Source organism: Phoca vitulina, unplaced genomic scaffold (genome assembly GCF_004348235.1).
Source record: "Phoca vitulina isolate PV1807 unplaced genomic scaffold, GSC_HSeal_1.0 scaffold102, whole genome shotgun sequence".
In the NCBI taxonomy this organism is placed as follows: Eukaryota; Metazoa; Chordata; class Mammalia; order Carnivora; family Phocidae; genus Phoca; species Phoca vitulina.
Window position 1 is genome coordinate 1,160,236 of NW_022589805.1, and position 27,943 is coordinate 1,188,178.

Sequence of the window (27,943 nt, forward strand, 5' to 3'; positions counted from 1 at the left end):
AATCCCTAGAGCAAAGATAGAAGAGAAAGAATGCATTATTAAAAAGCCAATGGAGAAAATGGAATTCTAAAAAATATTCAAATAATCCAAAAGGCAGTAAAAAAGGAGAGACAGACAAAAGCCAGAAGGGACAAATAGCAATCAAATGATAAAATGGTACCTCCAAATCCAACCACACATCAATAGACTTTAAGACAAAGACTAAATGTTAATGGACAAGTTAACCTTAAGATCCTGAACACTGAGCTCCAGTGAGGAGCCTAAATTCACACCCTCCAGAAAGCACCACAGCTCCACTGAAATTAACCAAAATTAGCCATTTGTGATGGTCATATCCTGTTTTCAAGCCAATGAATCTTACAGAGTCAGGGCAGAGGCAAGTCAGAAATCACTTCACAGAGAAAGCTGCCAACACAAGCCACACACAGACCCTTCAGAAGTAACTTCAATTAAAGACGATCGACAAAAAAATTACATAAAATACACAGAGAAGTCCACTGCTAAGAGAGAATCCGAGGCAAAACAAACGGGGGGAACGTGAAAACTGTACTGCAACCTGAAAAGGTGAAGTTAGGTTCTCTGAGATGTCCAGGCAGACAAGAAAGGGACAGGAGACCGATTACATATTATGAAAAGCCACATCTGAAAAGAGCAGAACTGTGTTTCTTTACTTCTATGCTGGAACAATCCACTTGAGACTTGTTTAACTTGAATGAAAATGTGTATCCTCTTATACTATCTAGAAGGTACAGCCTCTAAAATAAATGAATTTATGTGTTTTGTATATGTGTTTTACACAAAATACGGTTTTGATTGTAACTCTATAGTAATGAAGTATTGCTCAGTTTTTTTAAGGCTACCCTTCTGTCAGGCTGAGAAAGCTGACCTTCTAAACGACAGCCCCTGGCTGGCTCAGTTAGTAGAGCACCCAACTCTTGATCTTACGGTCCTGAGTTTGAGCCCCACATCAGGTATAAGATTACTTAAAATAAACTTATTAAAACAAATAAACAACCCTTCCCCAAACCCAACTGTTTTAAAAAAGTGCATATGTAGGTGCTTTGTTGTCACTCAAACAAATGTTAATGACCAAACACTCCAATTAACAGGCAGATGCCAGAATGGATAAAAATGTAAGCCCCAATGACAGGCTGTATACAGAGAATACAATTTAAATATAAAAACACAAGTTAAAAGTAAATGAATGGAAAAAGATATACCATGAACACAGTAGCAGCTATAGTGAAACCAGGCTATAGGCTTGTAGACAAAGGTAAGGAGGGACATTTCATAATAATTAAAGGGCAAATTCATCAGGAAGATATGACCATCACAAATGGCTAAGGACCCAACCACAAGAGTTTCAAAGATAATAGAATTAAAAGGAAAAACAGACAATGCTACAATCATAGTTGGAGATTTTAGTATCTCTCAGCAACTGAAAGAACCAGAGAAAAAGGCCAGTAAAGATGACCTAAAAAACACTACCAATCTCGATCTGATTATTTGCAGAACACAGCACCCAACAACTGCAGAACAGAGTCTTCATAAGTGCACATGGTACACCTACCAAGACAGACCATCTGCTGGGCCACAAAACAAGTCTGAATGAATTTAAAGAGTTAAAAATCACACAGAATGTGTTTTTTTAACCACAACAGATATACATCAGTAATCAATAGCCATTAGATTCATAGGACGACTCCAATTATCTGACACACTTTTAAGTCATCCACAGGTCAAAGAAATCACAAGGGAAATAAGCATGGCTCAGAAGGAAATGTATGCTTTTAAATGCTCCTGTCTAGAATCAATGATGTGAGCTTCCACCTCAAGAGGTGAGACACAAAGAGACACAAAGCAAAGAGAGGGGAGGAAGACTAAAAACCAAGGCAAGGCTGCCAGATTGGGCCCCGCCTCTTGCAGTTACCTCATTGGCTGCAGCTGCCATTGGAGTAGGATGGTTGACAGCATCCCCCAGGGCAATGGCTAAGCGGAGATCCTTCTGAATGTACTTCAGGTAGAAATCAGGCTTAAAGTTCCCTTGCAGGATATCTGAGGACGGAAAGCACATATCAGAAGAATTAAATGGACTCTAAGAAACTATCTGCTGTACCGTCAGGGCTCAACATCTAGCATTTCCTCCCTCTTGGACACTGAAGAGACCAACCAGTTCCCAGCCAGTACCCCCAAAACCCATCTGCCATGTCTCTGGACCCCCTCTGGTAGAGTGCATAGACTGATTAGAGAGGGTGCCTCTTTCATACCAGTGAGCCCTTGAAGAAGAGAATGCTCTGTGACAGAGGCCTGACCCAGTTTCTCAGCTCCAATCACAACTAAAATGCACGGAGAGGACAAAGGCAACTCACTTTGGCACTTCTGGTCCAGGAAGATGCTGGCTAACTGTCCCTGATTGAGGATGTCCAAGAGTGTCTGCTGGGACTGGCCTGTCACTTGGGCCAGGGTTAACCCCTCAGCGATGGTGGCCATGAAGCTTCCCTGTACCATGTTCACGATCAGCATCATCTTGGCTGCGTTGCCAACCTCACCTGGCCAGGGCAGAGAATCACGGTCACTTCCCAAGAATTCCGAGGGCAGGGACTTTCTGCCCACCCTCATCCCTGCTCGGACCCACCTCTACACCCAGGGGAGGCCCCATTCACCTGCCCCTGACAGAACTGGCTCTGACCCTTCGGGCTCTTCCTCCTTCCAGGCACTGACTGTGCAAGTCAAAGGAAACCTTCCCACGGGGGCCCCAGGCAGAGAGGCCGTGCGGGATTGACGCTGTCATCAGTGCAGTCTAGAGGGGATGTGGCCCACCCAGCCTCCGGGCCTGCAGTGGCCCGATGGGTGGGCAGGCGTGTTACCTAGAAAGAAGGAGGTCTTCCCCATTGCCTGGAAGCAGCTGCTGCAGTCCTCATACAAGCCCCTGTCTCCGGCTGCTAAGATCACCAACATCCCATCATTAGACAGCTGCTGATTCCCTGAGACTGGGGCTTCCAGAAAGCGGCCCCCCCCTGGACACAATCACCTGGAAAGGAAAGTCATAGCTTCTGAAGGCCTTGCCTCTCACAGGGGTTTCAAGTGGAAACACCTGGCCCTCCACACCGAGGCCCCAAACAGATGCCTGAATTACATGCAGTAAACAGAGAAGCGGGGCTGGGGGGGTGGTCTCCCCACAGACTCCCACGGACTTAGAATTTCTTGCAATGACCAAGCATGACTGTGCCAATGGCTTGGCTGACCACACCTCCTCCAGACACTGCCCTTCCCTCTTCAGCCACTCTCAGAACACACAAGGGCTAGAAGTAACCACCCCCTCACTTGGCCCAGCAGCTCAGGGAGGAAGAATACTGTTAGTAACAACTGTAGATGGCTGCTTAAACCAAAAAGGCCCTGCTGGCAGCCTGGATTGCTTCTCATTGTGGGGCAGGCAGCTACAGGACCTAATGCCCATCCCAGCCGGGCGGCACCTCTCCTCTCACGGCTGTTCAGATTAGCTGTGGCTTTGAAAGTAGAAAGTGAAGACAGGCTAGTCCCAAGGCTACAGGCCTCTCGTCCTCTCCTGGCTTGGTTTCTAGAGTAACCAAGTTGCCTACACTCAGGCATAATCAATCAGCCTGAGTCTTGGGCTCCAACTGCCAAGGACGCTGGAGGGCCAGCATGAACGAGGCTGCTACCTGGGCCAGCTCGGTGACTGTGTCAGCATCCACTGTTGACATGTCCACGTAGCACTTCCCGGGGCGGATCCCCTGCAGCACACCACTGGGGCCCAGCACCAGCTGTGGGGACACAAGGGAGAAGCAATAGCCCAGGCTCCCAGCCAGACACCCAGGAGCCCCTTAGACCTAAGGTCAGAATCCTGTTACTTTTTTGGCTCATTTCCTGATTAGGAGCTAAATATTAAGGCTGAGAGGGGGCAGCAAGTAAATAAGCATTAAGAGAGAAAAACACCTCTACTTTATTCCCATTTATCTTCAAAAAGAATACATGCATGTTCCTTTAGTTACTAAAAACCTCCCATTTAAACGATAACCTCAGTATTTTCTTGGGCTTCTTTGGATTTATTTGGATTAAACTAGTTACCAATTTAACAAGATGACTATTGTACTTGAACTTATAAAACATACAAATACAGCCAGAGCTAAACATAGGACCTCGCCACATGAACCAAATAAGAATACATGGGGATGGTCAGCATAGATCTCAGGGACCCTAGTTACTTTCATTCTCTGTTCTGAATTAAAGAATGGCTGTATTTAATTTATGCAGATTACTTTCACAATGGGGGATGGCCCCAAATGGGAAATACAACCCTCCCACATGCTACAGACACTCACTCATGGGCAGGGGAGAAGGCAGGGAGGCCAGCCAGCTTTCCTGGCCACAACCTGAGACACTGAGGGGAGGGAAGGGATCCTTACGTCCTTGGCTGCCTTTGGATCTGACACGCAGGCAAAGGTGATGTCACAAGTTGAAACGACTTCAGCGGGGGTTCTTCCTAGGCGGGCCCCCTCCTGGATGAACAAATCACACTGCAAAAGTCACAGATCCTAATGTGAGCTGCAGGCAGTGCACAACAAACACAACAGCCAGGCCAGAGACACACTGCACAGTCCTCCTGGCTGGCCTCCCAAGGTAGGAGGCTGAGGCTAGGAGCCAGGGATACCAGAGCTGGTGGTCTGACTTTTTTTTTTTAAAGATTTTATTTATTTATTTGACAGTGAGAGAGACAGTGAGAGAGGGAACACAAGCAGGGGGAGAGGGAGAGGGAGAAGCAGGCTTCCCGCTGAGCAGGGAGCCTGATGTGGGGCTCAATCCCAGGATGCTGGGATCATGACCTGAGCCGAAGGCAGATGCTTAACCGACTGAGCCACCCAGGCGCCCCTGGTGGTCTGACTTTTCTGAGGGAAGTGGATGGGGCTCCTTAAGGACCGTCTTGTGTTTTTGCATACCTGGTGCCTAGAACGATGTTCTACTTCACAGTAAGCACAAAACAAGTGTCTGCTGAAGGATTCCTGTTTGAAGAACAGGATGTAAACAGTACCTGTTTGCAGCACTCTGTAGCTGTCTTGGCTGTGGCAAAACCTGCCCATTGTCCCAGGCTATCCACATGTGCTGGGGAACCAGGGCTGGGGCTGGGAGGCTGCCATTCCTTACCAAGATGTTTCTGGGGGTTTCTAAAAGCATGAACTTTTCTTCCTTGAGAATTAAAATTACCCAGAACATCTCATAACAAAACATCATTAATATTTCAAAGATTTTTTTAAATTTTATTTATTTGACATAGAGACAGAGAGAGAGGGAACACAAGCAGGGGGACGCTGGGATCATGACCTGAGCTGAAGGCAGACGCTTAACCGTCTGAGCCACCCAGGCGCCCCTACCAAACATCATTAATATTTCAGTGTATTTCCTTCTCCAAGGCATTTAAAAAAATTAGAATAATGTGAAGCTACTATTTTGTACCTTTTTTTTTTTTTAAAGATTTATTTATTTGACAGAGCGAGAGCAGGAGAGCACAGGCAGGGGGAGCAGCAGAGGGAGAGGGAGAAGCAGACTCCCCGCGCTGAGCAGGGAGCCTGATGTGGGGCTCAATCCCAGGACCGTGGAAACATAACCTGAGCCGAAAGCAGACGCTTAACCGACTGAGCCACCCAGGCGCCCCTGTATCCAACTTTTAATACTGTGTGTGATTTACATTTATCCATACTGTAGCCTTTCATAATTATCATTTATAATAGATGGCTGCAGAATATTCCATTGAGATACACCTGAATTTATCTAATGGCTCTCCTGCAGTTAGATATCTAGCCTGCTTTTAATTATAAATGATTCCAACAAATATCTTCACGTATAATACCTTTCCTTTATGTTTTCAATTTAGGTCTCTGAAAGTAGAATAAAACAGGCTCCAAATAGCTTTAAAGCTCTTAATAAATGTAGACAAATGGCTTTCCAATGGAGCTGTTAATCTATAATGATCATCAGCAAGGTCTTAAATCACCAACACTGAGTACATCATTTAAAAACAACAAACAAGCATCCATAAATACATAAAAATTTTGTCCTACTTGATGATTTAACCAGCCCAAAACAACAACTGTTTGTTTGATATATTTTGATTACTCTTGATTACTGAACCTTTTAAATTTAATACCTTTGTTTCTTTTGTGTGCAATTTTTTATTTTGGATTTATCGAACAATGTGTTTAATAAAATCAGTATGTTACCCTTTCCCTATCATATTTGCTATAACCACTTTCAGTTGGTATCCCTTTAAATCTACGTGGAATTTATTTTAGTAGATGGTACGAAGTGAGATTAGTACTTCCTCAAATTTCTAACCAGTTGTTCTGAACATAACTTACTGACTGACCTTTCTCCTATCTCAATGATTTGCAGCGAGCCACCTCTATCAGACGAAGTCCTAGCTGTCCAGTTTAGCTGATGGGTGTGTGTCCTTATCACAGTACACACGCACCTTAGCCTTTAAGTATATAGCTTTATGTTTTAAACTTTGCTTGGGAGAGATCTCATTACTTTTTCTTTTCTGAAAAAGTGGAAGTATGTTTCCCATTTACTATACCAGGGAATAATTTTTTATCAAGATCCTTTAACAAGAATTACCCAGGGATTGTAAAAGAATTACATGGCTTTTTTTCCCCTTGACAGAGAGAGTGCAAGAGTGAATGTGAGTGGGGGAGGAGATTCTGCAGAGAGAGAGGGAGAGAGAGAATCTTAAGCAATCTTCATTCCCAGCGCAGAGCCTGATGTGGGGCTTGATATCATGACCCCGAGATCATGACCTGAGCTGAAATGCAGACTCCACGCTGAGCATGGAGCTCGATGTGGGGGTCGATCCCAGGACCCTGAGATCAGACCTGAGCTGAAACCAAGAGTCAGACCCTTAACCGAACGCACTGCCCAGGCGCTCCTAATCTTTTGCTTTTGCTGTCATCATTTTACAGATGAGAACTCTGAGGCTTAGGAAGGTAAACAATCTTGCTGGAGAGAGTGAGCAAGACAGCTGTGACTTGGATTTAGGTCTGATTCCAAACCGAGATTCGTAAATGCTTTGCTCTCCGGCTTTCCCATAAATTAATTTGGAAAGAATGGCCATGTTTATATAACATTTAGGTTTTCCAATCAAGATACAGGCTGACCAGAGGCACTTCTATCAAAGGGGAATGTACTTATAAGGGAAACCCTCTGACTCTCCCAGCTTCTGCAACTGTCTGCGTCTACATTTCCTGGTTACCCGTACCTTCAATCACAACCTATCCTGCTGATGGGACGAGAGATCTCACTCCTGCCTTAGGTACCCAATGCCCAGCAGCTGAAGCCTAAACTTTTTAGCACAGTTTTCAGTGCCCTTTCCCCCCAACCCTCTTGACTCTCCAACCAGTTCCTTGTTATTCTTGAAAAGGCCTTTGTTTCAATAGAGTGAATTTTTTTTTTTTTACCTTGCCAAGACATTTGTTAATTCAAACCTATTAGCCCTACCACCTCCTTCAGCAACCATCCTCCTTTCAGCTGCACCCAGCTGCACACCGGGTGCTCACTCAATCACTTTGTAAACACATGCTGAGCCACACCTGCTCCCCAACAGGCTGGTCCTTCCTCAATCTCTCTTCATGTGCTCCTGGTGAGTATAGGGCTTTAGTTTCTTGGTACTCAGACTACCGTTCTTCACCTTTTCTTGGATAGGAACTCGATGGGAGGAGCCGTGGCCTCTCTCCCTTACAAAAGGTACACATTCAGACTTGGAATTCCATTTCAGGGCATGCACAGATCCTTGAAGTGGTGGACCACCACCTTAAGTTAAGAACTTCTAAACCTGTCCTGTCCACTTTGGTGGGCACTAGCCATGGGGGACTATTTACATTTAAGTGAAATAAAATTAAAAATTCAATTCTTCCATCATACTAGCCATGATTCAAGTGTTGGAAGAGCCACATGTAGCTAGTGGCTACCACACTGGACAGGGCAGACACTGGACATCTCCAGCACTGCAGAATGCTCTACTGTACAGTGCTGTTAATACAATCCCAATGACAGAACAGTGCAGCCACTAAAAAGAAGATCTATCTCTATGCACTTAGTATCAATGAATTACTAATATACACACATATATATTTGCATATGCATGAAAAAAAAGGATACAAACACCTGACGTGAGCTAGCTCAGGTAATGGCAGAGAAGGGAGAATTTTCACTTCATTTTATACCCAAGTGTTTTTAAATGTTTACTTTTTATTTATTTATTTTTAAGAGTTCCAGTTGCACTGAACATCCTAGTGAGCTTTTTATTTTTTTTAAGATTTTATTTATTTATTTGACAGAGAGAGACACAGCGAGAGAGGGAACACAAGCAGGGGAAGTGGGAGAGGGAGAAGCAGGCTCCCTGCGAGGCAGGGAGCCCCATGCAGGGCTCGATCCCAGAACTTTGGGATCATGACCTGAGCCGAAGGCAGATGCCCAACAACTGAGCCACCCAGGCACCCCTAAATGTTTACTTTTTATAATAACATCTAAAGCTTAGAGATTCTCAACTATAGAGAACAAACTAAGAGTTGATGGAAGGAGGTGGGCAGGGAATGGGCTAAATGGGTGATGGGTATTAAGGAGGACACTTGTGATGATATATAAATTATATAACATTTAATTCTACACCTGAAACCAATTTTTATCACGTATGTTAAGAATTTAAATAATTAGAAAAAGAAAACACAAAAAACCAAACATCCTAAGCTCATATACCTACAGCTTCACCTGCCTGAACTAGGAGCTTGGCTTCTCCTACTCTACGCATGCAGAACGCTGGGCGGAGGTAACAGGAAGATTCCTATCCTTAAGCCACTCCAACTCCAAGGGTCAAGGTGCCGTCCCAACCTGCCCGACAAGCACCCCCATGAATGCTTACTTTTTCTGCAGTCCGGTTCCAGACAGTCACTGTGTGACCCATTTTTAGCAAGTTGGAGACGATGCCACTTCCCATGAGGCCAAGGCCCAAAAATCCTATCCTGAAAAAGAGAGATACCGATGGGTTCGGGGGGCTCATCCACCAGCAAGTCCACTCAGCGGCTGACAGCACCGCTGCAGAGCCAGCAGCAGCACGTGCACATCGTCGTGCCTTTTCTCATCATGCCATCGTTTTGAAGTGTCCCTCAATTTAAGTGGGCTTTTCTAAACCCTTGCCTGCCACAGAAAGAAGTGTGCCTCATTGGTTCAGGGCAAGTCTTCCAACTTGTTCCCTTACTGCTTTGATAGAGCGTCTGAGCCTCCAATTCCGGTACAGCGAGAAAGCAGGCATGTGTCTTTGACTCTTGCAGTGGTTTCCTGGTCGGCCACCCCGAATACCAGGCTTTCAGATGCCACTTTAAAGCACATCAGAATCCGTGACAAGTAACTGAAGCAATGTGTTCAGAGCCAGCCAACTTCTTCAACTGCAGGACTCAGGATCATAGTCTTCATCTCCCTCCCCAGCTCGACACTTGACACTACCTTTGTGTTCTTCCTGCTGTCAGCAGAGACGGGCCCTGACCCTTTTCAAAGCCTGGAGCCAGGGGAATTCTCCAGAACATGAATTCTTCCTATGCCTGCCTTCTCCTGAACCTCCTGGCACTGCTCTCCGCTGGCCTGTCTGCACTTCCCCACCCTGCCCTTCTAACTGCAGGCCCATGCTCATCTTGGGGGACTAGAGTTCAGGTGGACATGTTCTGCTTACCTTCACTTCCTGTGGCCTGCTTCTTCCTGCAATGCTGAGAACTTAGGGGCTATTGGCTACTATTGCTATTTCTATGTGCTTTTACAGATGATTTTATCTTACCCAAAGGTCTTTTTTTGGTTCCTGCACTTCACTCCTTGCATGTGATATAGCTAACCAATGCCTCTTCCATCATTTCTTACTACATGGTGTTCTGGTTTTGGCTTAGGTTTCTCTCAGCTCCAGACCCTCTCTGCAGCCTGTCCACCTTCACCTGAGTTACCCTTTTAGTATTCTTGGTCTTCTGGGGTGACATTCACAGCCACCCCTGCAAACTGGCTCTTGAACTGAAATGGTCTCCCCTCATCGCTGGTGGAATACGAACTCTCATATGCTCTCTGTCCCAGCCTGAATCTAATGATAAAAACAGAACCCACCACGTTCCTCACCAAATGGCACCCTCACCAAGTTTCCAGCCAAAGCTCAAAACCCAGGAGATCTTTTGTCATTCACAGCTGTCTGGGTAGTTTAAGCTTGCCCGACGATTCTACATCACAACAGACGAATTCTTTTCCTGGCGTTCCAGGACAGCTAGTGCACCATACAGCTGCTTCACTTTGTAGTTGGCTTCACATTCATGTCAAAAAACAGTTTGACTAATGGGGCAACAAAGGTCTTAGGTGAAAGCACTGGACTCTGGTCTCAGTCTCATCCTTGTCATTTTTTTAAAAAAATCAACACAATCCTCCTTAAATCAGTGAGTGACACCCATGTTCCCTTTCATTAGCATAGAACATGCCTCTGCCTTTTCTACTCTCCCCAGGGCCGTTGACCCAAAATAACCAGTGGAATCAGGGATTTCATCAGCACAAAAATTATGAATAAAGTAAAAGACGTACTGTTTTTACTCTGGAGAAAGAACTGTACAGGAAATATGCACGGAGAACTCAGACCCGGCCACTGGGCTCAGGACAGTGCTCTGTCTTAGCACTTTTAGACACACGACTGCAAATACCACCAGAGGAAAGGCAGGGGTGTGCGGGCGCAAGCTAAGCTTTGGGGACCACAGTCAAGGCAGGTGTGTGGGAAGGAAAGGGCGGCGACAGCAGGGAGAGCCGGGGAAAGCGGGATGATGGTGATTCACCTCTCACCCGCCACCTGCCCCCACCACAACCCTGAAACTGTTTTCATCACTGTTCTACCCAGCCAGTGGTTCTCAAAGTGTGGTCTCTTGACTGGCAGCAGTGGCACACCCAGGAAGGTGTCCAATATTATAAACTCTCCGGATCCACTCCAGATCTACTGACTGAGAAACCCTGGGGGGTGGGGCCTAGCAGTTGATGCTTTACATGTGGCCTTCCAGGTGATTCTGAGGCAGGGGAAAGTCTGAGAACCACCAAACTGAGTGTTCCTCCAGCTCCAAGACTCACTAGTGAGCTATGAAGGCAACCCCACCATATACTTATAGGACCTTGGTCTCCTGCAGGTCAAATTAATTCCAGGCAACTCACTAAAAATTACAACTTTCCCTCTCTCTTTCCATTCAGTCCCACCAATGGCTGGGATACAACCCTTAAAGAGCCCCCTTGGGGTCATCCCCTATTCCCTAACAGAACTAGAGCCACAAGAAGCCTTTTCATCAAAGGTCCTACTTTTTGTCTGTGGGTGTGATGCTGCCATTCACGGCCGTGCTGTCTGCTGCCTGGATGGAGGTGGACCCAGTTTCCTAGGGAAAGGAAGCACAGCTCATCAGGTCAGTCTGCCCATGGCAAGGGCCCCAGTGGAAGAGAAAAATAGGGAGGCATGGAACCTACGTACCTCTTCACATATTTTCAACTTCTTTGTGATTGCCTGGTAACAGACAGCTGGCTAATAAAGGAGGGAAAAAGACCATGTATTAAACTGAACGCTTAACTGGTCTTCGTTATAATTTCCCTAAGAGGTTAGGCCTAAAGTGTGGTGTTAACACTGAAACCTATTTGCTGTTTGACTTTACTGAACTCCAAAGGACACATCAGAAAGGTAACACAAACTACTTCACTTAAATATCTATGCAACTCTGCAAGATTCTTTTGCCGATGATGACATTAAGGATCAGATTCATGAAGTCATACACTCAGAGTTACAAGGCTACTCAGTGTAACTGGGCTTGCAACCCAGATCTGTCCAACTCCAAAGCCACAGCCTATCAGGTCCTATATCAAGGTTCAGCCTAACTCATGGCCTTACAGATACTCTGGGAAGCTTGCCCTCCACAACCCGATGGTTTAGAGAGACTGCTTGCACAGCAAGCCTGAGAATGCATCCACCAAACAGCAAGGGCTTCCTCATGAATGTGGATAGCTCACAAGGTCTGGCTTCTGCCCCAGACTCACAAATGTCTCAACCACACAGCTGCTGAGCCTTAAATATTTTTTTTTTTTGTGGGGTTTACTTTTAACTGTAACAACACCTGAGTCACGAGTGGGCCTCCATGTGACTTTCTATCTAGTTGCTCTGGGCAGTGGTAGAAGCAGAGCCTAACCTTTCAGACTAGTAGGGTGAGGTTCCATGGAGCCACCTTCTCCCTTTAGGCCAGCCCCTGACCAAGGATCAAAAATGTAGAAGACCGACTCACCTTCTCAGTTTGGCTGAGCAGGAAATGATGGAAATGAGGGTCTGCATCTTTCACAGGCTGAAACCAGAAAATGATTCAATAAAACAACTTATCTTCTATTAGAGGTCACCTTGCCTGGTAACTGACTCTCCTCTGGCTGAAACACCCCTGGCAGCTGGTCTCGACTATATAACTGCCTGGAAGCCCTTTCCCATTGTTGGTCTAAGCCTTTTATAAATGGTCCCTGCTCCAGCTAGAGGGAAACTGGCTACAAGTGGAAAAGAAGAGACAGTTCTGTCAGGGTGGCATAAAAATTATTCTAGTAACACTGCAGGAAAATATTTAAGAGGTATACTGGTATTTTTAAAATGCAGCATTTACCAGTCCCTTTGGATAACTGAGTAGGCGAGGCCAAATCAATTCTCAGCACTCTCCCAATTTTAGGGTTTTACCTACTGTGTCTGGTGCCAGACCCTTGAGTGTCTTGTCTCACGGAGGATCGATATAAACAGAAATGCAGGGCAATGAGTGTAGGACTTTCAAGGGCTTTCACAATTAGGCACAACAGGGGACTGGGGCATCCACTCCAAGGGGCTACTGAACAGCAGAGTTGTATATGTGAACAGTGAAAGGTGTCTATAAAGCATTAAGTGAAAAAATGTGTGGGCCAATCCTGCGTTTGTGAAAACCAACCCTATTCCCAACAATAGAAACCCCATGTGGGTATATAATTCTATAAATGATGAGTGAGTGGGGGTTGTAGCAAAGGGTCTGGAAGAAGTTACATAGAACATGAAACTGAGCACCCATGAGGGTGGAGACTTGCACTTTTCCCCCTCAAACACCTCAGTACTTTCTTGCAATTTAAAGAATTGGGAAAGAAAAAGCGCCTCACACAGGCCAGGAAACCAGCTTGGAGGCTGGGCTTATCCTGGCCTGCGGGAGAGCTTGTTACCTCGCTCACAGTCGGCTGCCATTTAAACGCGGCCATCGGTCCAGCCATCACCCCCTTCACGGTACTAGACTCAGGGATGGTGAGATCCTACAGAGGGAAAGGCAGATGGTCAAGACACTGAGGCCACCTCAGTAGCAGATGTCTTCCTGCGCCAAATCGCCAAATCCTGCTTCGCTTCCTTCAGTTACATTCCACCTCAAACGAACCCCCTAGCCAACTCCAGTCTCAGCCTAAGTCCCCAGGCACGGTCTGACTGTCCATCGGGAGAAACCAGGCAAGTTCTCATCAACATGGAGCAAGGCTTTCTTCTCTGTTCTTGAAATAACAAATTGTCTTCTTGTGCCCAAGTTTCACAAGGACAGATGTCTCTGGAAATCCCAACTATGGTGTGCAATGTTGTTAGCAAGTCACAGAGAAGATTCCTTACGGCCAATAATGAACATTAAGAAAACAGTACTGGCTTCAGAGAGAATCTCAAAAAAAAAAAAAAAAAACCCAAGAAAGCCACATGGTGCTGATGAGGAAATGTGCCCAGCGTTTTAACTACTAAGCTACTAAGTGACAAAGCCAGACTTCCAATCCAGGGCAGCTGGGAGCCAAGAGCCCCACTCCCTCTCCAGGCTGATGCCAGGACAGGACCCAGTGGAACGGGGCGCACCTCCTCACCAACAGCCTTGCCCACACCCATCCTGGGCAGGATGCTGCTTCAGCTGTGCTCTTATCCCCTCCACCAAGTTCACCTCACACTCCCTTTCCACATGTGGGATCTTCCAGCCACGGTGGCTCTCCTGACATTTCTACTTGGAATCTTGAACGTCCCACTGAACTCTGGATCTCCCCGCCCCAACGGTGCCTTCCACAGTCTTCGCAGTCTTAGAAAAGCAGCTCCGTTCTACCAGGCTGAGATCTTTGCAGTCCTTCTTGATTCCACCCTCCTCTTACCTGGTAGCAATGATTATGGTTTTACAACTGCGGATCAGTGACCCCTTTTTTTGCCATCCCCTGCCACTTGGACTGTAGCAAAAGGGATCCCCCTCTGCTTCCGTTCTGGAACCCTGCAGTCTAGACTGGACACAGGAGCTAGAGTGCAGTAGGCCACTTCTCTGCCTACAACTGGCTTCCTGTCTCACACAGTCAGGCCTACGGGGCACTATAAGTTCTACAACCCCCCAACTCCACCCTACCTCTCTGAATTCATATCCTATTATATTTTCTCCCCCTCACCACTCTCTAACTCACCAGCACCGCCTTGGCCCTCCAGCCATTCCCCAAACACACCAAGCATATGCCTTTGCACTACTGGGAATGCTCTTCCAACAGTTATCTGCTTGGCTCACATGCTCACTTCAGGTCTCCGCGGAAATGTCACCTTATCGGGGTGCTTTCCCTGACCCCTCTGTATCTTCCTACGTGATGCTGATGTTATTATAAGTGAGTTCTATGAAAGCAAGACCTTTGCCAATTTTGTTTACTCTCTATCCCACGCAGGGAGCCATGCCTGGCACAGAGGAGATGCTCGCTATTTACTGAAGAAGTGAACATGAGAGGGGCCTGGTCTAACTATCATGCTGCTTTATCACTAGACATCTGGCTTATGTGGGGCTGCTCAATCAACACGTGCTGAACAAAGAGATATGGGGAAAAAAGAGGCCTAGTGTAGAACTGTCCCAAGAACGTCCTGCCGCGATGGACATGTTCTGTATCTGTCCCCTGTGGCTAGGGGCAGCACAGCTCTAGTGACCTGCTTAAGGTCTCAGGACAGGAGAGTGGGGTGGAGACACTGGCTCTCCATCTGGCACCAGCAGAAGGCCTCGACTCCCCAGTCAGCAGTCCCTGAACCACTCGGGGGTTTGAGGAGAGCCATAGCCCTGAGGGCTCTGTGCTGTCAGGGTGCTGTGTGCCCAAAGCTGCAGTTCTTCTCAGCCCAGGACTTGGAAATGAGAGCCCCTGAGAGAGGATGAGGGCACACCTCTCACACCACAGTTGAGGCACGAACCCAGCCTTTCCCTGTACGCACGCAACTGACGCCTCTGCGTCAAAAGGTCAGCCTTTTCCACTAATCCTCACAGGACAGGGGATTATGGCTCCGAACGGCTATCATCCGAGACTTTGCCCAGTTATCAGCCTAGGCTACTGCTGTTTCAGAAAGAAGCCATTACTGTAGCAACACACACTCTTTTTAGACCGCAGGACCTATTATATCAGAAGATGCACCAAAATTCCAAGCCCAGATTCCCTACATCTCTGAAGGTGCTTAGTTAAAACCAACTGTCTGAACTGAAAGGGCTGTGTCCGCCCTGCACCACTAGCCATACTCCTTCCTCTCCAGCTGACAAATCCTTCACTAGAGGCCGGCCAAGCAAGGAGACTGTAGGAAGCATTGCGCTAAGGGTAAAGAGCAAGTAGACCTCTTGGCAGGGGACCTGACTCCAAGAACGGCAGCAGAAATGTTACTATCCCCTGATTAATAATTCAGATTCAAGGGCAAACTGCTTTTCCCTGGGAGCCTGTGAGAAGAGTCCCTGCAGTAAAGCCCGGTGGCGGCCTCGGGTGACACTAAAACCACTACGCTCTCACTGCACAACAGGCTCCTGCCAGACACTGACAAACATAAAGCCATTTTTCAAATGTGTGGTGCACGGCACACTGTTCTTGATGCTTTGCTCTTGTTACTCATTTAATTCTCACGACAAACCTGAGAGACAGGTATCACTATTATTCCCAATGATCAGACGAGGAAACCAAGGCAAAGGAAGTTGGCCAAGGCCACACAGCTGCAGCAAGTTATGGAGTCACAGTTCCAACTCAGACCTCCTCCTCACCTCTCCTGCACACTTCTCTTTTTCCAAAAAGATGTCGTTTCTCTGCAGGGCCAGCACGGAGTTGGTGAGATCCACGGCTTTAGAAAGCAGAAAATAGGAATTTGGAGAACAGTATAAAACCTGACAGCTCAGATGCCTCTGGATCCCCAGGAAATCAATTCAATTGGATCAAATTAGAACACACCCCCTGAAAGTTCTTTCTGCACCACGGCTAGCTGTTTTCTCCACCTTCTCCACCTCTGGCTGGCAGTTCCCTGTGCTCACCGTCAGCCAGGGTTGTCCTGACCGCTAGTCACTCTGTTTACTCTCAGTCTCAGGTTGTCTGACAGTGAGAAGGACTTTCTCTAACACAGTGGTCACAGAGTGGCAGCCCACAGGCTCAATCTGGCCCAGAGATGTTCCTTGGACCTAAAAGTATTTTAAAATTTTGAATTAGCGTGTAACACATAAAATTGGAATGTTACACATAAAAATCAGTATCTCCAGCTTCTCTAGAGGAAAAACCAGACGACCTGGCAAAAGTTGGCTGGGACCCCATGGACAGAGCAATGACCTCCCCAGAGCACCAGCTGCTGCCACCCCTAGTGCTCTCAGTGTGGAGGCAGGTCAGGGCTGCAAACCCTCAGCCAGCCTCCCCTTGCTGCCATGACCTGTCTGGTCTCGCTGGTGTCTGAATTTGCAGGCCATGATCTGATGTGGTCTAGTGTTTTGTCAAGGCCTTATCACCCAACTGTTTCTGCCAGCCATCTGGCTCCTGTCCCCTTGACTGTGCTCTAACAGTTCTCCCCTGTGTTTTCACAGACTACCCCCTCCATCTCGAATTCTCTTCCCTTGGCTTTTGAGACTTGACCTAAATCTTCTCAGGAAGGTGAAAGTTACGTTATTTCCACTTTATTTCACTGTGATGGCTCCTCTGAATCCTTCCAACTCTGACCTACGGGTATTTTCCCTGCGAAGCAGAATACTGCCCTTCACTCTGCTCCCTCCTTACTTTCTCTGAAGACCAATCCCACTGGGCCTCAGATACACTTTGTATGTATTCTCCAACATACTTCTACATATTTGCCTCCCGCATCTACATTCCATCCCGACATTAGTTCAAGTCTCCCTAATAGTCTTGGCATCACTTCAAATTCATCACATTCAAAACAGATCTAGTCCTCTTGCTCCATTCGCCAACCCTACTCCTGACTCTTGCTCTTGAGAAAGTTATTACCATTTTCCAAACAAAAACCTGAAATCATCTCCCTCCCCCTTTCCTCTGTAACCCGTTGCTAAATCTTATGAGCCCTTCCTCTGAAGTGCCTCTCAGGCAGTTCCTTTCAGTATTTGCTATCAGGATAGCTCCTTATATATAAATGCAAACCTGGGTTTAGCTTTCTGACCAGTTTTAGCCTTTTTCTCTGCCCTCCACCATTGCTAACATGCAGCTTGGAGCACACCACCACCCTGACACCCAGCTCCAACATGTTTGTGGCCCCCTATGGACTCCATGACAGTAAATACTGCTTCAGTAGACCTCGAGGCCCTCCACAATCCAGTGACAACCCACTTTTAGCTCTCTGCTCTCCTCCCTGTCCTCTACCTATAATGAGAATATCCACGCCAACATCAAGCCCTATACAGGTTCGGCCCTCTGTCTCTGGAATGCCTTCCCCTCTTTCTTAAGCCCCTTCCAGTGCCAGCCCTTGCATGCTGGCTCAGGTGGACTGTTCTCCTGCCTCGACCATTTAGTTGAATGAGAGACCCTTTGCTGCCTTGTGTTCCTATTTCATGCCTGTGCCCCCAGGCTGAGTCCCTCCCCTGGTCTGCAGGATTCTTTAGGGCAGTGCTTAGCACAGGTTTCTATGTCCACTCAGTGAGCTGAGGCACTGTAGAGCTCAACTCTTTCACAGACAGAAGGAAGTCACTAATCCCGGAAGCTGCAGAGGTAAAACAAACCTTCTCATCCTTTGGGGGCCGACCCCGCTTCCGGGGACTCTGCTCTTGGGCTCTTTTCAGAGGGGACTTGGAGCCTCTCTCTGAAGAGCCTGAAGACACCCTCTTCTTTCCTTCTCCCATGTTCTTCTTCACCTTCCCTTCAGACAGGCTAAGCTTCCGCTTCTCATCACCTGAGTTTGGCCTACTTCTCTCCTCACTGGAATTACGCCGATTCTTGTCATCAGCAGAATTGTGGGACGATGTCTGAAAGTTTAATAATAACAATGATAGCCACCACAGCAGCCACTGCCGCCACCACCGCCATTTACACGAGCCACACCCTAGGAGAAGCGCTTTACATGTGCTATCCACACAACAACCCTATGAAATAGGTTCTGCTATTGCTTCCACTGATACTTGGGGAAGCAGGTAAAGTCAAATCACTTACTTGCCTGTACCCAAAGCTAAGAAGTGGGATTTACACCCAGGCAGTGGATATACCCAAGAACACTCCTAATCTCTAGGATGTCAAAGGGAGAAATGCCTGTGTTGTACTCAAAAGCTGAGATACTTCTCCTGAGTCCAAGTGAGTTTCCTAAGAACAGAAATCTATTTCAGAAAAGTCTGCCGCATGCATGGAGTTTCAAGCTGATAAGCCAAACGCGGATACCCTAGAACTGAAGTAGTGTTCTTGCCATTGGCATGGCATAAGAATAGAGTTTGGGTTTGGGCAATATTTAATCTGTTAGTTACTATGCCAAAATAACCAGTCAGATGCTGGAATAAAGCAAGAATCAGTCTCTCACCTGGTCTTTCCCTTTGGCTCTCCGGAGGAACTCTTCAACAGCATCCACAGCCTGCTGGAATCGTTTCCCCTTGTTGATCTTGATCATTTCCTCCTTGTGCGCATGGTATGGCTTTAGCTGTTCCACTTTGATCCAGGCACTAGCAGAAAACACACACAGAAAGGGTATGATCCACACTGCCCATGCCATAAATTACCAATTACCTCATCACAACAGAATGCAAATATCCGTTTGGTTTAACTGGACTTTGAACCAGGCCTGCCATTTTTTCAAAACATGTTACCACCCACCCCAAACTCTTGGGGTGTTATAAAAGTATGTCTTCCTGAAACAAGTCAAGCACAACCACCACCACCACCACCAAAACCAGAATATCCTCCACAAGTTGCAGGCTATTTATGTCCATTCTCGTTCACCAGCCTTCCACACTAAACCACACATCGCCTGCCACTTGTGCAGGGCAGGGGAAGCCTGGCGATGTTCTTCCATTCTCATCACAGGGGCCCCTCATGGACCGAGGGCATCAGGAAGCATAATCGACCACAGCAACATCACTGCCCAGTCAATACCCAAACCAGAATGACAATCTGTCATCAACTGAGAATCAGGGATGCACCCATGGCTCAAGAAATGCAGCATGTGAAATCTGCTCCTCTTTGCGATATTTGTTCATAAATGATCCTGTCTGTGGCTACTAAACCACACAAAACAAATGACACATGATTTGGAATTAGGGCAGCAGTCGTAATAGGAGGTCTTTAGAAACAAGATTCTGCTTGTGATTAAAAATACAACATACCCTTATGATGTTTATTTTTTAATTCCTACCATCAATGTGTAACACATGCAAGTAAAAAAGCCATCAGTTGTCAATTCTGGAATATCTGGCCTACCAGACTGACTTGAACAAATCTGCCCCAGCTGGCTTCCTGTGGTTTTTCTAAATGACATTCAGCGTCCCAGTACAAAGGAGAGGATTTTATAGGCTTGGCGAGGTAACAGTTAACTTATATACATTTTTACTATGTAATACTCACAAGTTTCATAGCATAACCTTCTGAAAAAAGGGGTCAGGTTAAGGATAGAGAAACTGAGCTATCACACTAACTTAGGGTCCTCTCCTTTAGAGATAACTGGAGAATATTCACTAATAATAGTAAAAACGTGGGGCGCCTGGGTGACTTAGTTAAGCGTCCAACTCTTGATCTCAACTCAGGTCTTGATTTCAAGATCGTGAGTTTAAGCCCTACACTGGGCTCCACACTGGGCATGGAGCCCATTTAAAAAAAAAAAAAGTGCTAATCTCTACATAAAAACAGTTTAGCCAACCCACCTACAGCCACCTATGATTTAAGTGTTATGCTAATAATCGTGACCATGGATCTGTACAAACACAATAGCCGTAGGACTATCAGCCTATAAATGTGATAGCAAACCAGGACTAAGCATGTTATCTATGGCTAAACAAAGCCACAGAGAACGGAACGATGAACAAAGACTCAGATGCTGTCTCACTGCATAAAGTTCCAACCAGGTGAGGTAAGCAGGTACCTTCCAGTGACTAACTCATCTTAAAGTCTGAGACTTGCTATGATAGAATGAATTGGTCTATTCTATGGGGAAGAAAAACGGAATTATATTTTGACCTTACATTGCGTGGCAGGTACACCACTGAATGGACCCTCCTGCTTCTCCTCCCATTTAGTGTTTCTAAGGACAGACCACCAGAGCAGATGCAAAGCCACACATGCCCTGAAAAGCAGGTTAAGCTGTCCTACTGAGATGACGCAAATACCAGCGATAAGGCTTAAAGGGCCCCGTGCTCTGGACATGCCTCTTCCTTCTCTGAGCTTCAGGTTAGAAGCTGAGACCCACACAAGTTTTGGTGTAAGATCAATGGTGTGGTTTTATGGAGCTTCCTGAGATGGGACAATACACTCTAGGCATCCTAATCCCTGCCTTCCTCTCCCCACATGAACCAGAGGAAGTGGAGAGGTAAGGACATGCGTGGAGGAAGCACCAATAATCCATGCCCATTTTTCCATTGAAGCATTTTAAGTGGATTACTGATTTCTGCCAGAAGAATGGTATAGTCAAAATTCCATTCTGGCATTTGCATCCTAAAATGAAATTTTCCTCTCTGACCATTTTTGAAAAGTGAAAATGGTTTGCTAAAAGAATGGACAGCATAAATATCAAGAGGATAAATCCAAGAAATATTAATCTAGTTAAGAAATCAGCCTATTGTTGAAGCACTGTAAAACTGTAAATAAAAAGCCAGCCCACCAGAGCCCTAGGAGGATTACCTCTTGAAATCGAGCCAAATTGAAATCACTTTAGCCTTCTGAATAGAGTTTTTTCTCTAAAGGCTATATTGCAAAACCCTGTCTCCTTAAAGAGTACGCTTTTCAGCCAGGGCTTCAATAATGCACCATTCTCACTGAGGCCCATCAGCTGGGCCTGGTATGCAACTGGTGCTCAATAAATAATCACTGAGTAAATGATGCCTTCCAAGCATATTCAGAGGGGCTGGAATGATGGCCTCTGGGTTAAATGTTCTAAGGCTTTGGTGGCCTTTTCTGGTTGTTGCTGTTGCCTGTACATTTTTGTTTCTGTTTTATCATGACCCTGAGATTGCGACTTGAGCTGCGATCAAGAGTTGGGACGTTTAACCGACTGAGCCACCCAGGTGCCCCCGTTTGTTATTATTTTTTTAGGTGACTTCTGTTTCTGTGATATGAACTGCGACTTATGATTTCCTTCTTATCATCCTCCTGATGCCTGGAAGGAGCTGGATCTTTTCTATCTAATTTGCTGTTGGGCTGGGAGTCAAAAATCAAGCTTAGTCAAGTGGTGTGTAAAATATGGGCCTTTGCTTTTACGTACAAGGAAGTAAATCCCATTGTTTGTAGTGGCAATCAGTGATGTCATTACAAAGAACAAAATGGAAGGTCCCTTAAGATACCTGGTTAAGTGGAAGAAAGCAAGATGCAGAGCAGTGTGTGAACTACGTTATCACTTGTGTAAAAACAAGGAAAAAGGAATATGTAATTTCTTGATTCTGCACACAGTGTCTTTGGAGGGACATGCCATAAGAAGCTAGTATAACTGGATGCCCAAGAGCTGGTAACTGGGTGGCTGATGGACAGGAATGAATGGAACTGTTTCACAGTTCATAGCTTAATTTGGGGGGGTGCCATAAACATGTATTATCTTTAAGAAACAACAAATCAACAATAAAGGTCTCTGCTGTAGAACATGGGCTGCTCTACCCAGAGGGCTGCTCCCACGACTTCCTCAGGTGGGTAGCTACTGCCTGGTTGCAGGTGTAACTGCACCTGTAACACAGCGAGGAGCAGCAAACTTACCCTGGTATTCTGATACACCTCCTGTAAATTCTTTTCATTTGCGAATATAAACTTTCCACTATAAGCCACTCTCAGATTACACACTCTACTCAAAATGAAATTAAACACCTCACATTTTCAAAAACTTCCATAATTCTGACCTGCTTTTCCCTTAGGTTAAAATCATACCATGTACACATCATATTAAACATGTGGGTCTACGAATAATCTCCAAAACTCTCATGTATGTGTCTCAGGCTTTGCATGACACAATGACCTGGGTGGGGGTGGGAGGGAGAACACACACGTGTCAGCACAGTCCAAAGGTGAGAACAAAGACGGGGACAGAAGACATGAGTTGCTTTTCCATCTAGATTTGAGTAGTACTGAGCAAATGATTTGTATGCTTGCCCTGCTTTAAAACCACTGAAAGAGGCTGAAGATTACTGAGTTGTTACAGCTCCAAGTCTAAGCTGTTCATAAATCAAGACACCCCAAAACCCACAAATCAAAAAACAAAACAACCAAAAAAAAAAAGCCACAAAGAAAATAAGAGTTTGTCAGTTAATCTCAAGCAATGATTATCATACAGACATCAACAAAGACTTGCAGATAAAATAGATTTAGAAGATTCTCTTTTCAAAACTTGAAAACATTCCCAAATGCTGGAGAAGGCTTTCAAGCTGCGCTGTCTATGCCAATATGGTCAGCTGCTTCTTTTGTGCCAGATTCTTTAATTCTGGTGCATGACACACCTGCTCCTGGAGTCTACTGTCTCAGCCATGAGGGGAGTCACCTGTAGGATGGATGCTGGTGCTGGGAGAGGAAAATCTACTCAGTGCTCTCTAGGACAGGTATTGTCTAGCCCTGGCAGAGGGACATTGCTGGCTCAGTCCAAATAGCAGCACGCTCACCATCCATTTGGCTCCGTTCTCCAGCTATTGCACAGTGTTGGATGTAGGGAAAGCAGGGCGATCAGGTGCCAGGCGAAAAGAAAGAGGGATGCTCGGATGGCTCCAATCTGCTTGTAATTACAAGCCACAGGTTCTTCTCCAAGAGTTACTTTAGTACTCACTTCATACCTTATATCTGCCTTGATGAAAAAAGTATCTCAGGTTGGGATCCTGGACATTCTATCACTGAACTCCACAAATCTCCTGCCTCTCAGTGTACAAATCTGTTAAAAAGTGAGAACCAGAACAAATATCCTATCCATTTCCCGAAATGGCTGTTGTAGGATCAGGTATGAAGACTGCTACAGAAACTCTCAGGTGGTCATTTGGGATCTACCCTCTTTTGCCAGTAGTGTTCTCTTGAACCGTTTGTCTCTGAGCGTTTTTGAACACCCACAGACTAAATGAGCTCCCTCCATTCTGCCATCCATGGCCACTGATGAAAACTTCAAACCCCGAGCTCAGTTTCTATTCTGATGGGCAACTCCCTGTCCAAGGTGGGCTCTCATGTGCCTGAGACCACAACTGTGGGTGGGGTCACCTGGCAGAGTTGTCCAAGTTATGCTAAAGTTATTTTTCCCTTTGTATCTCCATGAAATAGAAAACAACCATAAGTAACCCCCATACTGACCATCCAGGCTCAGACAGCTGAATCCAGCCATCTTACTAAGTCCTTCCCCTTCCAGGGGCGGCTGGACTTAGGTCTGGTCTTCTCTCTTCCTAACGAACATCAACACAATTTGTCAGATGTTTGACAGAGGAAGGGAGAGAATAAAACTAGTTTTCTCAAAGACTGAAATCTTTATCTTTCTTTTTTTTTTAAGATTTTATTTATTTATTAGAGAGAGAGAGTACAAGTCAGGGAAAGGGAGAAACAGGCTCCCTGCTCGGATCATGACCTGGGCTTAACTGACTGAGCCACTGAATTCTTTATCTTAAGGAACTACCCTTTTCACTCTTTAGTAAAGATCCCTGCTAATGTTAAAGAAATCTTATTTATAAATATTTTTCTCCATACATAGTGTTCAGTTTTGAAAAGGAACGTCTCTGACTGAATCCTATATTGCTCAGAAATTCAGGAGCAGCCCCATGGGGTCAGGCCCTATCCACCAAAGTCAGAGCCTCGTAACCAACACGTGCGAGGAGCATATGCCCCTCTCCCTTACATCAAGCATCAAAGGTGAGGTAGAGCCCAGTTTCTTCTGGAACCACCTATAGCCTTGCCCTTCACAAAGCAGTACTCATCTCTAAAAGTCCACTTGTACTTCCCATCTAAAGTGCTTCTCAAAAGTCTGTTTCCTACAGTACTTCTTATGCATGCCCTAAACTTGGTCACCACAGCATTTGTTCTACTCACAGTGCTGCCATCGAAAATGTCTGATGATTTATGAACAGGTCAGTGTTTACCTCCTTAGGGTCATTCATCATTTCATCAATTCTGATTGTGCTCTTTTTCAGACTTTACTTTTTCACATTAAAGAATCCTACTCTTTGATCTGACTTGGTCCCCTTTTCTGATCTTAATTAGTTCCATCAGATCCCTTTGGGAGCATGGACTCAACTGCACATAGCACTCCTGGCAAGGCACAGCATAGTTTTTCCATAAAGATAGAACAATTGAAAAAAAAAAAAAAAAGGTGGAACAATTTACTGTTTTGTGTTTGAAGCCTTTTTGGTCAAAAGAAGAGACCTGGGGGCCCCTGGGTGGCTCAGTCAGTTAAGCGTCTGCCTTGGGCTCAGGTCATGATCCCAGAGTCCTGGGATCAAGCCCCGTGTCTGGCTCCCCACTCAGCGGGGAGCCTGCTTCTCCCTCTCCTCCCTGCTTGTGCTCAAATAAATAAATAAAATCTTAAAAAACAAAAAAGCAAAATAAAACAAAAAAACAGACCTGGCTGAAGTCCTTAGGAATTTCCAATACAAATGCCTTCCTTTTTCAAACAAATCCTCTCTATCTCTCAAGTTTCCCTTATTTAAAGCCACCTGCTTCTTACCAGCTATTCTCTCCCTTGTAATATATATATATGTCCACCTGAAGTTTACTGAACCCCTGCTGTATACCACACCACCCTACGAACAAGTGGCACTATTTCTCCTGCATAACTACGAGGTAGGGAACATCATCCCACATGTGGGCAAGGACACAAAGGCTTAGAAAGGTGAAAACAGCTTGCCCAAATTGTAGGGCAGTGAGATGGCATCTGAATGCACAGCAGGCCAGCATCAAATCCAGAGTTCTTTCCTCAAAGTAATTCCCTGGACACTTCACCTTCAGATAATTTAAAGATAGTAAATAATGTCTGCTGATCACTGATCACTAAGAACCCTTCTCCCTTCAGAGAAGTGCTTGGAGATCCTTACCCATTTCCTTTCATTGTCAACCGCCTAGCCACAAAAAGATAATTTGTTGGTCCTGTGACAACTTGTTTTTTAATAAGTGTTTATGTGGAATTCTACCAAGGGAGTTTTATAAGCTTAAAGATATTATATCTAACAGTTGCCCAAAATCCACTTGCTTATGAATCCCCTCAAAGAATTTTAGTTAGAAATCACATCACCACCACCACTACTAACACCATTAGGTTATTTTTGTGTTCAATAAGTGCATCCCTTTCATTGGCTTCACTTGTGTGCCCGGTTAAGTGCTGAAATGCACTCAACTCCAATTTCCTGTCTCACCTGTAGTATTTTTTATACATAGGCATCCATTTACTCTTCTGACCTTCCGGCATTTTTTTAAATTATAAGAACACAATGGCTTTCAGGCCTCCTGTAATCTGATCAAGCCCCTACTTCCCAAGAGTTTCCACTTTTATTTTAGACTTGTACATCTTTGTTTAGCTAACCAAATTGGGTCAACCATATTGCCTGTTATTCTCAAGCACAGTTCTTTACCCCAGGTGGGGAGCCTCTCTCTGCCCACGCATCCAACTTAACACCCAGTTGCTCACAGTATTCCCACTGCCTGCACTGCCCTTCTTCTTCCTGTCTATTCAAATTCTATCTGTCCTCCAGAGGTAGATTCTAACTCCATCTCTTCCATCACCCTTCTTCTTTTTTTTTTTTTTTTTGATGTGGAGCTCAATCCCAGGACCCTGGGATCATGACCTAAGCTGAAGGCAGACGCTTAACGACTGAGCCACCCAGGCACCTCCCCCACCTTTTTAAAAGATTATTTATTTATTTGACAGAGAGAGGCACAGCAAGAGCGGGAATACAGGAGAGGGAGTGGGAGAGGGAGAAGCAGGCTTCCCGCTGAGCAGGGAGCCCAATGTGGGGCTCGATCCCAGGACCCTGGGATCATGATTCTGAGCTGAAGGCAGACGCTTAATGACTGAGCCACCCAGGCACCCCTTCTATCACCCTTCTATGACCTGACTGTTCTCCACTGATCTCTCCTTGTTCTAGAACGCTTTAATAGTCACCTGTATCACTTACTCTGCACTTATTCCCATCTGAACTGTTTATGTCTTGTCACCTGAATTCCTGAAAGGCAAGGACCACAACATTTGCTTTTCTCTGGAAGTTCCTTTTGGTGTCAACAATTCGAAGTGTGGCTGTACAATTAGCACTTGTGTTATATACCAGGACAATCTTTCTTGTAAAGTCAGTGGCATTACCAGAACATTCCAGCTTCCAGAGTGTCTCTGGCTCTCACAGCTCTGGGCCAGTGACTCCCTTGAATACTGTCATCAAAAGGCTGCTAAGTTGTTTTGTGACAGAGAACTGGGTATATTGGTATACCTGCATGGTGAAGATAAACATGCCATTTAAATTCTAACCCAGGGGGTGCCTGAGTGGCTCAGTCCATTAAGCGTCTCCTTCAGCTCAGGTCATGATCCCAGGGTTCTGGGATGGAGCCCCATATCAGGCTCTCTGCTCAGTGGGGAGCCTGCTTCTCCCTCTCCCTCTGCTTGTGCTCCCTTGTGCATGCTCGGTCTCTTTCTGTCAAATAAATAATAAAATCTTTAAAAAACAAAAACAAAACAAACAAAAAAAAACCTCTAATCCAGGCTGAGCACTCTGGCATATAAACTCCTGAATGAGTGAAGAACACTGTTTGTAAGAGCTTTTGTTATAGAATATCATATATCACTTTCTAGGAATATATATTTTAACCATTGGTATTAGATTCCTCAGAAAACTCAAATTTTTCAAACCCCAGACTATATTTTTCTCTAAAAATCGTAAGTAGAAATGCAAATACTTAAACCATCTAGCTACACCCAGGTAATCAAATCCATGTAATAACAAGAAAGCTGAACAAATCACTGGAAACTCAGGTAAATACGCATTCTCCTCCTCACTGTGACCTGCATGGCCTATCACAGAATCTCAAATGAATGGTTCTGATTTCACTGTAAACCTCATACATGAACCACAATGATAACCAGCCATTAAAAGAGAACCAAACATGGCCCTAATAAAAAGAACTACCTATGGGATTCGATAAAGAGATGTGAGAAATAATCTTATTGTGATTATCATATTAAAAAGATAGTGAGTCCTATTTCTCACTTGACTGAAATTGTTATTGGCCCCAGGACAATTTCTATAAGCTAAGAATAGTACCTTTTATTTAGGTATAAAGCCAGAACAATATGCCTGACAGACTATAGTAAAAATGAACTAGGGTCCTTAGAATATTCTCACAAGCAGCTCAGATCCAGGGCAACGCCTAAAGGGAAAGTGAAACTCTTGATGAGCACTACTCACTGATCTTCTGTTCCAAAAAACTTCACAAAGAAGCATTTCTTTCCACGCGGTTTCTTCAAGTCTTTGGGTGGATTAACAATCTGGGGAGTAAAGGGGGGGGGAAAGGTTTTTCCACACTTCTA

At 45.4% G+C, this 27,943-nt stretch overlaps 1 protein-coding gene across 4 annotated transcripts in view; it reads right to left on the reverse strand.

Annotated features, from left to right (window-relative positions):
- The window catches only part of GLYR1 (glyoxylate reductase 1 homolog), a 34,008-nt gene that overhangs the window by 3,866 nt on the left and 2,199 nt on the right, over positions 1-27,943 (reverse strand). The window contains exons 3-16 of one of the 4 annotated variants that reach the window (XM_032397671.1): positions 27,822-27,901; positions 18,809-18,947; positions 18,024-18,266; positions 13,261-13,347; positions 12,327-12,383; positions 11,528-11,578; positions 11,362-11,435; positions 8,927-9,026; positions 4,425-4,517; positions 3,670-3,782; positions 3,486-3,487; positions 2,868-3,017; positions 2,370-2,549; positions 1,931-2,055 (exon numbers count right to left, since the gene is read on the reverse strand). In XM_032397671.1, coding sequence (XP_032253562.1) covers positions 1,931-2,055; positions 2,370-2,549; positions 2,868-3,017; positions 3,486-3,487; positions 3,670-3,782; positions 4,425-4,517; positions 8,927-9,026; positions 11,362-11,435; positions 11,528-11,578; positions 12,327-12,383; positions 13,261-13,347; positions 18,024-18,266; positions 18,809-18,947; positions 27,822-27,901 — 1,494 coding nt within the window. Of the gene's footprint in view, positions 1-1,930; positions 2,056-2,369; positions 2,550-2,867; positions 3,018-3,485; positions 3,488-3,669; positions 3,783-4,424; positions 4,536-8,926; positions 9,027-11,361; positions 11,436-11,527; positions 11,579-12,326; positions 12,384-13,260; positions 13,348-18,023; positions 18,267-18,808; positions 18,948-27,821; positions 27,902-27,943 lie in introns of all 4 variants that reach the window. The other 3 variants (XM_032397670.1, XM_032397674.1, XM_032397672.1) reach the window with 3 other exon arrangements.